The sequence below is a fragment of the Grampus griseus genome (genome assembly GCF_964374135.1).
Source record: "Grampus griseus genome assembly, chromosome: 7".
Taxonomy (NCBI): domain Eukaryota; kingdom Metazoa; phylum Chordata; class Mammalia; order Artiodactyla; family Delphinidae; genus Grampus; species Grampus griseus.
This window is the reverse complement of record NC_139001.1, coordinates 1,274,509-1,287,738: the sequence shown is the minus strand read 5'-3', so window position 1 is coordinate 1,287,738 and position 13,230 is coordinate 1,274,509. Positions and strand designations below refer to the sequence as shown.

The 13,230-nt window shown below is 57.9% G+C and overlaps 1 protein-coding gene across 1 annotated transcript; it reads right to left on the bottom strand.

The window, feature by feature from the left end:
- Positions 1-3,958: 3,958 nt before the first annotated feature.
- COPS9 (COP9 signalosome subunit 9) lies at positions 3,959-8,724 on the bottom strand. Its single transcript, XM_082658561.1, has 3 exons — positions 8,590-8,724; positions 6,580-6,652; positions 3,959-4,226 (listed from the first exon to the last, which is right to left on the bottom strand). Exons 1-3 carry the CDS (start codon positions 8,650-8,652, stop codon positions 4,189-4,191), a joined length of 174 nt encoding a protein of 57 aa, XP_082514687.1. The 5' UTR covers positions 8,653-8,724; the 3' UTR covers positions 3,959-4,188.
- Positions 8,725-13,230: the final 4,506 nt, after the last annotated feature.

Below are 13,230 nucleotides of genomic sequence, written 5' to 3'. Positions count from 1 at the left end.
TGAGGGTCTCACACGGCAGCCTCTCTCTGGCCGGGTGTGACCTGAGAACACGTGGCAGCACTTGAGTCCCAGGCTTTCCCTGTGAGTCACGCGTGGGCAGTTCCTGGGGCCTGGAGTTCGGTGCCCCGGCCCTGAAGCCACAAGGCACCGGCGTGGAGCTCCGGGCAGGTGCTCTGCACCCCTCTGGGTCAGGTTTCTCCCCTCCCAGCAGCACCAGGACTCGATTATTACACCGCTGTCTGTTTACATGGATCAGACATGCACCGAGCACCTGCCACGTGGGGGACACTCTGCTCAGCTGCAGGGACAAAGGGACCAGCTGTCTTCTAGCGCAGTCACCCTGCAGGTCAGCTGACTGTCCTGGACATCACTCCACTGTCCCCTCCCCTGGACAACCTCTCTGACTGCAGAGCCCTTGCTGTTTCCACAGAATCACACTCCCTCGTGATGACAGCCATTAAAGCCACTTATGAGCAGTTTATTTTGTGACTTATCAGATAATAATTATTCACATACAACACAGGCACCTAAAAGACCCCTCAGCGCGGCCGTGACCATTCAGTACTGACCCCGGCTTGATGCTGGGGGTGGACGAGTGACATGGAGGCCTCAGGACGCTCGTGGAGAAGCCGCTCGTCCCGTGAGCCTTGTCGGGGAGGAGCGCGGGCAGAGCTGTGCGGGGCACTGGGGGCCTCGCCCTCTGCCCCCTGCTGAGGCCCGAACTCTTGAGACCCAGGCTCCGAGAGCCAGTGGAAAGGCCCAGCGCCCGAAGGCCCACCTCTGGCCTCCTGAGGGACAAAGGAGCTTTTTATTTTAGCACCCTTTTCTCAGCACTTTCTCATCTTGGCTCCAAGCAGAATTCACAGCAGTGAATTTTCTAAAGTCAATAACGTGGCTTCTTAAAAATGTGACTTGTTTGGAAGTGCCCCTAACCCGGCTACTCAGAGTTCGTCCAGGAATCAGAGGCCCGTCGCCTCTCCCCGGCGGCTTCCCGAGCACCTTTCTACCCAACAAGCGGCCAGTGCAAAGGCTGACCGTGGGACGAACGCTTTCCCTCCACCCGGGAAGAAGGAGAACTCTAAGGGCAGGGGAAGCAGATGGTTTCTTCAAAGGCCATGACTGAAGTCCTCCAACAGCTCAAAGCATCAAAACAGTTCTATTCTCCGGTTACCTCCCCAAACCCAGATTCTCAAAAACCAAAGCGTGTAAAAGCCACGCGCTTGATCACGTGGCTTAGGAAGGGCTCCCTTCATGGAATCCTACCTTCCAAGAGCCCGCAGCTTCCCAAGGATCCACAACACCCCACCTTAGCAGATGATACTCTCCAGGTCCCCACCCCAGCTACCGAGCGGCGGCCCCCATGTGCACCCTCCCCCGGAGGAAAGGGCCTTCCCAATCCTGCGAGCTGTGAGTGGGCGCTGCCCTCCTGGCTCACAGCGAGAAGCGTGGACACTGCCGACGGGCCAGGGAGTGGGACGGACAGAGGGTGCGCCAATCAGAGGCCTTCCCGAGCGCTTGCTGCGGACCCTCAACCCCCAACGGGGTGGCGCTGGCAGCGGAACAGCAGGGCACCGTGGGAACCACACCTCCCGTGTGGATGAAGACCTCCTGGGCCAAGGAGCCAACAGGCGGGTGCGCCCGCAGGTGGCCTGAGCCCCGGGGCCCTCTGCTCGCCTGCCTTCCACAGCTTTCCGACAAATTCTTCTTTCGCTTCCAAGGACTCCCATGCAGGATGCTTCCCTCCTGTCTCTTCTCCAGCCCCCAGGAGTCTCCCTCGCCTTCCGCCCGTTCTTCTCCCGGTGGCCGCAGGCACTCCGGCCGGAGTCGTGCTTTGCCGTCCTCTGTTCTGCGGCCGGCTGGCAGCCGAGCTTGCGGGGGAAGGCGGTACAGCTCCCCTCTGCCGCGGGCTTGGCCGATCCCTGTGACCCCGGCAGTCAGGAACAGAAAGTGAAAACCACGTGCTTTGTCACTGTGAGCGAAAACACACTACGGACAACGGCTAGAGTTTCCTCGTCAAAGGTGTGAGCACCTCCTGAGGAAGCCACCGCTCCCCAAGGTGCCGGCCAAGCCACAGCGAGAGGAGGAAGAAAAGAAGGGACTCTGAACCGCGGCCTCACGGTACTGAGGAAGCTGCGAGGGTTCTGTGAAAGCAAAGGAGGCCTAGAGCCTAGCGCGTAAGCAGAGGCCTAAGAGTGCAAAAGACCCGCGCGCGCGCACACACACACACACAGCTGACGTTCACTGAGCACCAGACTGGTCTGAAACTCTGAGGCCAACACGGAGCCCGCTGGGGTCCTACAGCCGCGGCCTGGCAGGGACAGGCCAGCTCCTCACCCGGGCCCGCGGCAGCCCTTCCTTTGCCTGGGCTGCTTCCTCCCTGCTGAAGACCACAGACCCTGAACCAGAAGGCACCGCGGGGACCGAGGGCTGTGTCTACCAACGAGGAACAGAGGCCTGAGGCAGGGGAGCTGATGGGGCACGACCACTGCTCCTCGGTGACATGCTCGACGCAGGGACAACTCGGGGCGCCACCGGCCTGAGCTGTCACCACGCCCTTAACACGGTGAAGTGCAAGCCCCGAAGGGCCTCAACTGAGCCGGCTGCAGGGCAACCACCTGCTGGCTAAGGACTCACCCAAATGCCCAGGTGTTCCCCACAGAGCCTTCCGGGCCTGCTCTGAGGAGCCCGCTGAGGAAACGTAGCTGCCTGTGACTTGACCTCGAGGACAAGCAGATGTCTCTCCCTGAGGTCAGGCCGTGCAGCTCGCCTGGAGGCCCTGTCACTCTGGCTGCAGATCTGAGCTGTGAGTCTGACACAGATGTAGCCCCGAATCCCGACACAGGGCGGGGCTTCAAATGAAGGGTGTTCCCAGTTTCTCCCAAGCTGGTCTTCCCAGGGTCGCTGCCCTCGTGTCAGCCCCTTGAGCCGCGCTAGATGACTGGCCCTCCCTCCCTGGGGCCGAGCTCCATCAGGACGGGCCTGCTAAGTGGCAGAAGCCCACTCGGCACTCATGAGAAAACAGGCAGAGAGAACGTCTCGTTCTGTTTAAAATCTCACCTGGTCTTCGGTGAAATGTCTTTCATAACCAGGCCATCGAGGTGCTCCGTTCGGCAGTTCTCACGGGGAAGGTCAGCACGTCCCAACTCATCTAAGTGGCTCTGCTCGACTCTGAGCTGTGGGGACCGATGAAGCCATGTGCCCTGGGCCTTTCCTTATCGAAGGAACATTCTTCACTTCGAGACTGATACGAAATAGTAATCTTAGTGTTTACAGCCATTACCAATGGCTGAGCTGGGCCAGCAAGAAACCCCCCGCAGGTGCTGCGCCCTCCTTTGAGGTGGACCAGCGCACGCGTTTCTCAGGTAGGGGGCGCCTCCTCCAGAGCCGTTATCGACTTGCCCTGCTTCTTCCAGCCTCAGCTGTGGGGGCAGCAGCTGCTCTGACGCTGGGGGGGAAACACGCAGCTACATGTGCCTCCGGGGAGGGGTGGGACCCGAGCAAGGTCTCACAGGCACTTCCAGGAGCCGGCCTGCACCGCTTACGGGTCTAACACAAACACCACGTTAGCAACCGCGAGCTGTCAGAATTACTCAAGGCCACAGAGCAAAAAGTGCACCATGTGGGGCTTCCCTGGTGGCGCAGTGGTTGACAGGCCGCCTGCCGATGCAGGGGACACGGGTTCGTGCCCCGGTCCGGGAAGATCCCACGTGTCGCGGAGCGGCTGGGCCCGTGGGCCGCGGCCGTTGGGCCTGCGCGTCCGGAGCCTGTGCTCCGCGATGGGAGAGGCCACAACGGTGAGAGGCCCGCGTACCGCAAAAACAAAAAGTGCACCATGTACTTCTATGCTGAGACCTGTTTCTCTTAGCATGGAACACAGGCATGCATGTACACGTATGCACACGGAGACGTCTAGGGATTGTAATATTCACTCAAAAATGCAAGCATTAAAATCACCCTGCAAGTAATAACATCACTTTTTTAATTGAAGTTAAGGACAAAAGGCGGTCACATTCAGAGATTAACAGGCTTCATCCAGATGGTTAAAACTATCTCTTCCTTCTTCGTTAACCATCTCCGAATTTCAAGTGATTTCCACAAGTTCTCCAGAACCATCTAAAACTGTCCTTTGAGGCGATCCACCACACCACGGCATGGCAAAGCCTGAGCAAACGCACCGCCGGACACACCTCACTGGATATCATCGTCATCAAAGAGATCTTCAAAATCTACAAAATGAACAAAATCACACATTGATGGGGCACACGAGGTCTACAGCTGAGGAAATAACTATAAAATGAGGTATATGGTCATTCAAAACTAGAGAGAAAACAGTGAACAATCTGATAAAGGACTTTTCCCAGGACAGGTTCTCAATTTTATCAATTTTATCCAACCGGGGCTCATACAGTCCAAAGGGACAGCAGTCCAGAGTGCACCTTTACTCTTGTTTCTATTTAGATGACAATCTTAAGAAAATGCACGAGGGCGTGTTCTGGACCACGTGGGCGACCCCTCACAGCCGTGACTGCGTGCCCGTGAGTACGGCCAGGGCTCTGCTCTCCCCAACGCTGCGTGGAGGGCAGGGGAGGCGGGCTGAAGCTGCCTGCGGCTCCCAGCCGTGAGCAGGAAACTGCAGAGCTGGGGGGAGAAAGGCGGTGGAGGGACAGAGCCCCGTGAGAACGACTCCCTTTAAGAGAGTCTGACCTATAGTTAAGCTTGAGAAACACAGCCTGATCCCCATTCCCACTAGAAGAAACGCCAGAAATTCACAGCGCACTGCATCCTGCGAGGGGGTCAAAGCCAAACTCATGGTTATTTGTCCTTCTGTTTACTTCTTTGTATATTTTCTACATCCCCACCACGGGTTATGTGTTACTTTCACAAGAAGAGAAAAAGCCACTCACGTGTACCGTGCACTGAGAATGTGCAGAGTAAACGAAGAGCCATTAGGAGGACGGGTTGGTCCCCACACCCCTGCTCCCCGGGGAAAGGCGGCACCCAGGCACCTCCTGCCCCGCCCCGCCCCCCGGACGGCCCCACCGGTGCCCGCCTCTGCCACCGCCTGGCCTGGCCTGTGGTCCCGCAGCTCTGCCACTCTCCCCCTGCGCCCACCTGTCTGGGCTCTCGCCCCGAGCCGTCCCGGCCCACCCCGTCTAGCGCTCCCATTCTGTAGAAGCGAGTGAGCAGAGCGAACCTCGCTCGGGGTTTGAACTCCACTGCCTAGGGGACGACAGGCCATCAAAACCCATCTGTTCAATCATGAGTGAAAAGGACTACGGCCAAGTCCTTCCAAAGGCCATTCGGCTTCCTCGCGGGAACGGCTTCCGGCACACCTGGGCCGTCACAACCCGCCGGGCGGCGTCTGCTCGCCTGCGCCCCTTCTCCTCCCTGCCGGACTCGGACTCGGAGGGAGAAGCGCCCTCGTCCGCTCCTGTGCTCACCTGGCCTGGCGGCCTGGGTCCTTCTCACAGGTGCTCTGTCAGAATTAAAGGGCTGTAGGTGGAAATCAGCCAACTGTCTCTAAGCCCCGGGCTGGCAGAGGAGGAGGGGGGCTTGCAAGGAGACCCTCAAAGTGTGAGTGGATCGTGCCGTACTGGGGACCACACACCCCTACCCGGGTGAGGTCCTAGCGGCGGCTCTGCACCCCGTGCTCCCCACACCTGCTCCCCCGGAGAACTTAACAAACGTCACCCCCCTCAGTCCTGCGGGGACGCTGCCTGGGGAGAGCAGCTGGGCTCCCCGGGAAGGCTGCCCTCATGCAGCAGCCTGGCTTCTCTCGTTAGGCAACAACACCTGAAAAGCAGCCAGAAAAAGCAACACGGGCTCGGGCGCCAGAGAGGTTCGGAGCCCCTGAAAACCAACATGGCAAGGCAACATCCTGACCGCCACTAACTAGTGACGAAAGTTCTCTGTAGTGGCAGGCACCCTGGATGACAGACGGACGGTGAGAGATAAAATACCACTTTACTCTCCTAAGAAAGCGATCTTGTGTTTCTCATGATTTAACCCTTGGTAGGGATGAATATACTCTATAGGAACAAGGCCTTAAGAAACCAGAAGGGGACACGAGAAGGACCCCCTCAAACGTATATGAAGACTTCCTATAAAGTTAGTTTCTCACTGTTTATTTGGTAAAACTCCACCCATGTTCCTGAAGCTAGCATTAAGCCCTTACATGCGAGTAGCTCCCGGTGTCAGAGAAAAGGGGCGGAGAAGAGCAGGAGTGTGGCTGCCACTCTGCACAGGCAGAGCCCAGGGGACAGGAACCCAGTGGCGAACAGGGAGAGGAAAGCAAACCAGCCATCGCGAGAGAGGGGAGACGAGAAAGCCAGATGGACCAGACCCTGCTACAGTTTCAGTGTCCAAGTGCACGTTCATGGCTCAAACTCAACAACTGGAACATAAGACTGGAAGCTTTTTTCCCTCCTGAAAAACAGGGCTGCGTGGCGTTCCAAGAATGGCACAGGATCTGGCCTTTACTGGTCTACGATCCAAGTCACTCATGTCACGAAGTTGCTCCACTGCATAACTTGCAGAAGAAACACATTAAAACCGGCCAGCCAATCCCAGCGTCCTTACCATTAAAAAAGTCTGCGTGAACTGCCTTTTCATTGGCCGCCAAGTCCATCAGGAGCCCGGTGCTGCCTCCTGCCTGGGGAGGGAAAGGAAAGCTCATGGCAGCGGGGTTTTCCGAGAGAACGAGTGGTGTAAGTGCCACGCAGGCTCCACACCACTCCTGGGCACAAAGTGTCCAGGTCGGAGACAACATTTAGTCCAGGGGAAGGGAGGGAGCGCGCGCAGGGCTGGGGAGGCGGCATTCCAAGGAATTACGGCGAGGGTCCCCTCGGGTCGGACGTCCTCGACTCCTCTCGCCTTTTCCGTAGAGTCCTGCCGCTGCCCCAAACAGCAGCACTGCTGCGCACACCTGGACAAGAGGCCCCGAGTGCGCGCAAGACTGAGCCTGACCACTGCTCTGCTCTGGACTGCTTCTGAGAGTTAAACCATTTCCCCTGAGAAACCGACCTGCTGACCTGGGGTTCTGGGGAGGGGGGCGGGGCCATCACGGGCCTTCCCACTGCCACCACTCAACGGTGGCAGTGAAACAACGCCACAACCAAAGCTGGGCAACGTGGCGAGGATTCTGAGCCTCTTTTAGAGTCACATGGTGACAGCCAGAGCAGAGGCCTCTGGTGGCAGCACCCTGGACGGCTGGCCCACAGGCCCGCTGCCACCCTGACTCCCGACCGCCCCCAGGCTGTCTGCCCTGCCTCTTGCTGGCTCAAAGGGCAGAGCACCTCCCGTGCTCCCTTAGCAGCGGGGCCTCTCAGAGCCTTCCTTCCTTCCTCAGGCGCCCTCCTGCCCCGTCCCCACAGGAAGCTGTGCGGATTCTACCTGTGACACAGCTGCGGAGTTTGCGCCTACCTCCCTCTGGAGGCACTGCCTTCATTCAGACCCTCCTCGCGCCCCCTGTCCCCCTGTTTGTACTGCCCCACTCTCTCACCCCAAACCCTCCAGAGCGACGGCGCCACGAACCAGTCAGAGCCGTCACTCCGCACCTTAAAGCCCTCCAGCGACTCCACGCTTGCCTAAAGTAGCGCCTGGAGCACAGGGCTGAGAAGCAGGGGGTGAGTGCAGGTGCCTCGGGACTGCGGTGCAGAGGGCCCACCTGTCCCAGGACGGCTACAGGCCATGCACCATCTGCCCCCCAACCCCGCCTGCCCGGCTCCATCCCATTCCCGCTCTCTCAGGCACGACCTGCCCTCACCTAGACCCTGCAGGCCTCGCTCCCGATCCCGCCAGGCCTCGCCCCTACCTGCGCCCCAGCGCGCCGCCAGCATCTGGCTGCAGCCAGCTGCTCTCCTAAGCCTTTGCTGGGCCACCCCAAAGCCCAAGGGCTTCTAGCAACCCGCACCGCCTTTTGATGCACTAAGAATTGGCACCCAGCGTCTCTCTGTGCTCCCGGGACGCCCAGGAGCACACAGAATGGGTCTGTCCCCCCTGAGGTTTGACAAGGAGAAATCGAGGTCTGGACCCCGCGAAGCCGGCCTGACACTCCGAGCACACACCACCAACACCAGACAGGAACGCCCTGTGCCCAGAGCATGGGGTGACACAACCACCCTGCGCAACTGCCCCGCGCGGAGCACAGACCTGCCAGGCGCCCCTCTCCCCCGCTCCGCGGGCTGGCGGCCGCTTCTTTTCCAAGGGCCGTTGGTCAGCCGAGCTCTCGTCTCCCCTCCTCCCAGACGGGGACTCGCCCCCGCCGCGCCACAGCACGCCATCCCGGCCGGGGCCTACCTCCTCCCCAGCACCTGGCACGAGCTCAACCCCGTCCCCGGGGTCCCCACCAATCGCTCCTGCGGGGCTCCAGGCCGCAGGCACCGACGCTCACCGCAACCCCGGCCCGTAGCCATCCCGGCCGCCACCTCACTGGGTTCCCGGAGGCCCCATTCTCTCGCCCGAGGTAGGAACCGCCGGGACGGCGAGCGCGCCCGCGCAGACCGCCGCCTTCTCTCGCCCCAGACCCGGCCCGCGCCCGACAGCTGGCCTTGGCTCCGCTCCCGCCCGGCCCGGCGCCGCCCGCCTTACCTCGTCCAGATCCACGTAGGGCCCCGCACCCTCGGGAAACATCTCGTCCACCGCCGGCTTCATCTCCGCCTACAGCTCCGGCGTCCCCGAGCCACTTCCGGCCCGCTGACTCCCTCTTCCGGTGCAAGCCCCGCCTTGGCAAGTCTAGACTCGAGAGGACGGCCGACTCTATGGTTTCCTCCCCCCACCATCTGGCAGGTCTAGCCGCCGGAGGACCTTCCACGCTATGGTCCCCTCCTCCATTAGTCGGGGCGGGCAGGACTGGCCTGGTTGGGGCTGGGGTGGGCGGGGTCTCCGCGTGGCTGCCGGCACGCAAGGGAAGCCGTGACTTCACCGCGGCCACAGACAGTTTGGACCTAAGGGCCTGACACTGACAGGTGCCCAGGAAATACCCATTAAAGAGTATGCGTGGGTAACAGAGTAAAAAGGCAACCCACAGAATGGGAGAAGATATTTGCAAACCATATATCTGATAAGGGATTAATATACAGAATGTACAGAGGACTCCTAAAATTCAACAACAGAAAACAAGGAGTCCGATTAAAAAATCAGCAAAGGACTGGAATAGACATTTATCCAAAGAAGATTTATAACTGGCCAATAAACCTATGAAAAGATGTTCAATATCACTGATCATCAGAGAAAGACAAACCAACCCACAATGAGATACCACCCCACATCCATCGGCATGGCTACTGTCAAAACCCCAGAAAATACCAAATGTTAGCAAGGATGTGGGGAAATTGGAACCCTTGTGCGCTGTTGGTTGGAATGTAAAATGGTGCGGCTATTGTAGAAAACAGTACGGAGGTTCCTCGAAAGTGAAACATAGATTTACCGTACGGTCCAGGATTCCACCCTAGGCATAAACCCAAAAGAACTGACAGCAGAGTCTCGAAGAGGTATTTGTACACCCACGTTCACAGCAACATTTTTCACAATGGCTAAAATGTGAAAGAACTCGGGTAGGTATCCATCAACATTTCAATGGTTGAGCAAAATGTGGTCCATCCATACAGTAGAATATTATTCAGCCTTTAAAAGGAAGGAAATTCTAACGGCTGCTCCAATGTGGATGAACCTTGAGGACATTATGCTTAGTGAAATCTCCAAAGACAAATACCGTATGATTCCGCTTACATGAGGTACGCAGAGTAATCAGATTCATAGAGACAGAAAGTAGAATGGGGCCGGGGGAGGGGGAGGGGGAGTTAGTGCTTATGAGGAGAAGAAATAGCCTGGAGATGGATGATGATGGTTGCATAACAATGTGAATGCACTTAATGCCTCTCAAAAATAGTTAAGATAGGGCTTCCCTGGTGGCGCAGTGGTTGAGAGTCCGCCTGCCCATGCAGGGGACACGGGTTCATGCCCCGGTCCGGGATGATCCCACATGCCGTGGAGCGGCCGGGCTCGTGAGCCATGGCCGCTAAGCCGGCGCGTCTGGAGCCTGTGCTCCACAACGGGAGAGGCCGCAACAGTGAGAGGCCCGCGTACCGCAAAAAAAAAAAAAAAAAAAAAAAAAAAAAAAGTTAAGGTAGTAAATGTTCCGTTGTATGCATTTTATCATAAGTTTTTAAAAAGAATGTGAATGAGAGAGAAGTGAGGGCAGGAGGGAGAGGGGAAGGGATGGTGGGGAAGGAGAGCATGAGATATCTGAGCTAGACTTTTAGAAGTAGGTAGGCTTGGGGGCTAAGCTGCCAGAGAAGTGGGGGTGGGGGGGGAGGGGGAAGGGAGGGTGGTTCCAGGGAGACGGGAATTGAGCCTAGATTGAGCAGGGATTGTGGCCCCGGGTCAGGCGTGGGTGGACAGCGCAGGGCCAAGGGAGAAGGGAAAGTGACTGGCCGGGTGGGTGAGCCTCCAATGTCACCATGACACGAGTCACCCCAAGTGCCCGAGGGAAAGTCAGACCAGTGAAGCCTGAGTCCGTGGTACCAGCCAACTCCCCTTCTGAGTCGTTTCAAAGCACAGGGACCCCCATTCCTGTGGAGGGGTGAGGTCTCCAGGAGAGCGGGGCACAGAGTCCGCCCCAGGGGACACATGTTTATGTTTATGGAGGAGCAGAAGCAGGGCAGTGATGTCACAGGGGTGGAAGGACAGGGTAGGCTTGGGGGACCCCCAGAGCACCAGGGGATTGGGCTTGTCGCTGGGTGATCACATCCAGACCATATCCTTTGAGAGTGAAAGGGACCCTATTGGTGACTGCTCCAGGACAGCAGGTGTGAACAAAGAATGTCGCAGGCCGTATCAGTAAACAAAGGATGTTGAGGCTGTCAGGCCCTTAGCCTCTCAGCCTCTGCAGCGGCTCCCACTGTGCACCCTGAGGGGATTCAGGATGGAGGGAAGTAGGATCCTGGCCCGCAGGAGAGTTCAGGTGCATATCAAAGGAGTAATTTCAGTGAGCCCAGATGCTTGCATCTTCCCGTACAAAGAAAAGCACTAAATTCATTAACTTGAGATGTCTGGTTTTCTTTAATTAGCAGGAATCTTTTGATGTCCCAACTACCTAGTCTTTTTTGGCAAAAACTATAGATCCTGGCTCCTCCCTTCCCTCTTCAGGACCCTGAGATCTGAGAGGCTGTCTCCTGAGCTTAAGTCCTCAGTATGTCTGCCAAATAAAACATAATTCTCAACTTCTAGGTTGTGCGTTTTTTTCAGTCGACAGGGGCATTGACTGCTGGGCACAGAGGGCGTGTGGCCCCCCAGGCCATCAGCGGCGAGGCAGGGATGAGAAGACAGTGGCTGCCAGTGGTGCTTGTTGGTAGCAAGCATTGAGGGGTGAAGCCAGCTGAGGACATGGGGCAGGAATTGGAGGGGTCCCCCGCCACCAGGTCTGACTGTGAAGGGAAACCAAGAGGGGTGCACAGAAGGGAAATGGAGCTGTGTGTGCTCAGGTGAACAGAGAGGGTCCTGAATGGGGAGCCGGGTGTCCCCGGGGCCACAGGGCAGGCGGGTAGGGCGTCTGCTGAGGGTTGCTTGAGGGTGGGATTTTCTTCTTCTGAGAACAGGAGGGCAGCTGGGACTTTGAAGACACGCAATAATGCAGCTATGTGTCTTGGGTGGTCATGGGTGTGTCCAAGAGGGGACACAGCTCTGGCCAGGGCACCCCAGGGGCTTCCCCGGGAGGCGCACGGGAGGCAGTCCTTCGAGCACTTTGGAGGGGCATCTGGAGCCGTCATTCTCCAATGCTTGACGTAACTGGGTGCATGAAAATCCGAGTGGCATGTAAATGACCACACACACACAAACACACACGCACGCACATGAATTAACACACAGGTCAGCACCATGTCCAGGGGGTGAGGGTGCCTTTCATCTGGTACGTTTGGTCAAGGCCCAGCTGCCACAAGTGGACTCTCATGGGAGTCGGGACTTTGTGTGTGTGTGTGTGTGTGTGTGTGTGTGTGTGTGTGTGCAGTTAATTTACAGAAACCAAACTCAGACCAGCTCAAGGGGAAAAAGAAACAAAGAATGTACTGGTTTTTCCCAAAGCGACAGGCTAGGCCAACAGATTCTTCCTCTTTCACATTGAAGCCTGGACACAGGGAGGGAAGCTACACGTTGGCCACAGGAGGTGGAGACAGAAGTGAGGGCAGGAAGCCTTGCTGGACGGCTGGGGCCAGTGGGTAGCCACTGCCTGGGCACCGCGGCCACCTCCCCTCCCCCTCCCAGGTCCCTCCCAGCACAGCTGGGTGTCCATGCCAGGGTCCCGGGAGAGAACTCTCAGAATAACCCTACTTCTCACTCACCTTAAAGGACAGCCTGCAGACCCTGGAGGCTGCACACAGGATGGAGTTCATTCCGTCACATATTTCCAACGAGCAGAACACGCAGCACCCGAGTTTCACAAAACCTTACAAAATTCTTATTGTGTGTAATGGTTGCTATGGTTAGATGCTAGTACAAATACCAGTGTCTAAAGTTAAATAGGGAGTATTTTCTATTATTTTATTTTAAAGACAAGCAGCTTGCAGCCCATTAAACCGATTTCTTCGCCCCCTGATGGGGCGGGGCCCGAAGCTCGTGCGTCCTGGCTCTGCCCAGGGCAGGCAGCCCCACTCCCCCCAAGTCCCCGAGTCTGCACTGCTGGTGGTCATGTTTTGGGGGCCCTTCTGCCTGCAGACCCAGCGCCCAGGCACTCGGCGATGCCCACAGACCAGCTGCCCTGGTGTGAGCTGAGCGTGAGGGGTGGAGCCCCGGCAGGGCGTCCAGCCCAGGGAGGCCTCTGTGGGTCTGCCTGTTGTCCAGCTCAGTGGCCAAGGGTGGGGGGGTTCCTGGGGCGCAGCTGCCTGGATGGGACCTGGGTCCTGTCAACAAGCCAGGCAGTTACCTGGTGTCTGCTTGCCTCAGTTTCCCCCCCTACACTCCGAGGATCCTCCTAGGATCAGTGAGGACAGGGGGCATCGCAGTTGGTACTCTGTGGACAGACACCATGCACAGGCCTTTCTAAGAAGTGTTCCCTGATGGGCAAGAGGGGCCGGGCTGATTTGTCAAATGAGAGAGTAAGTGGAGCAGAGTGGAGATGCTTCTCCTAAGAAAACCAAGAAGACCACCACGTGCGTCGTGCATTCAAGCCAGGAGTTTATTCAGTACGAGGCCGGCCCAACTCCCACGGGCTGGGGGCCCCCCTGCCCCGGATGC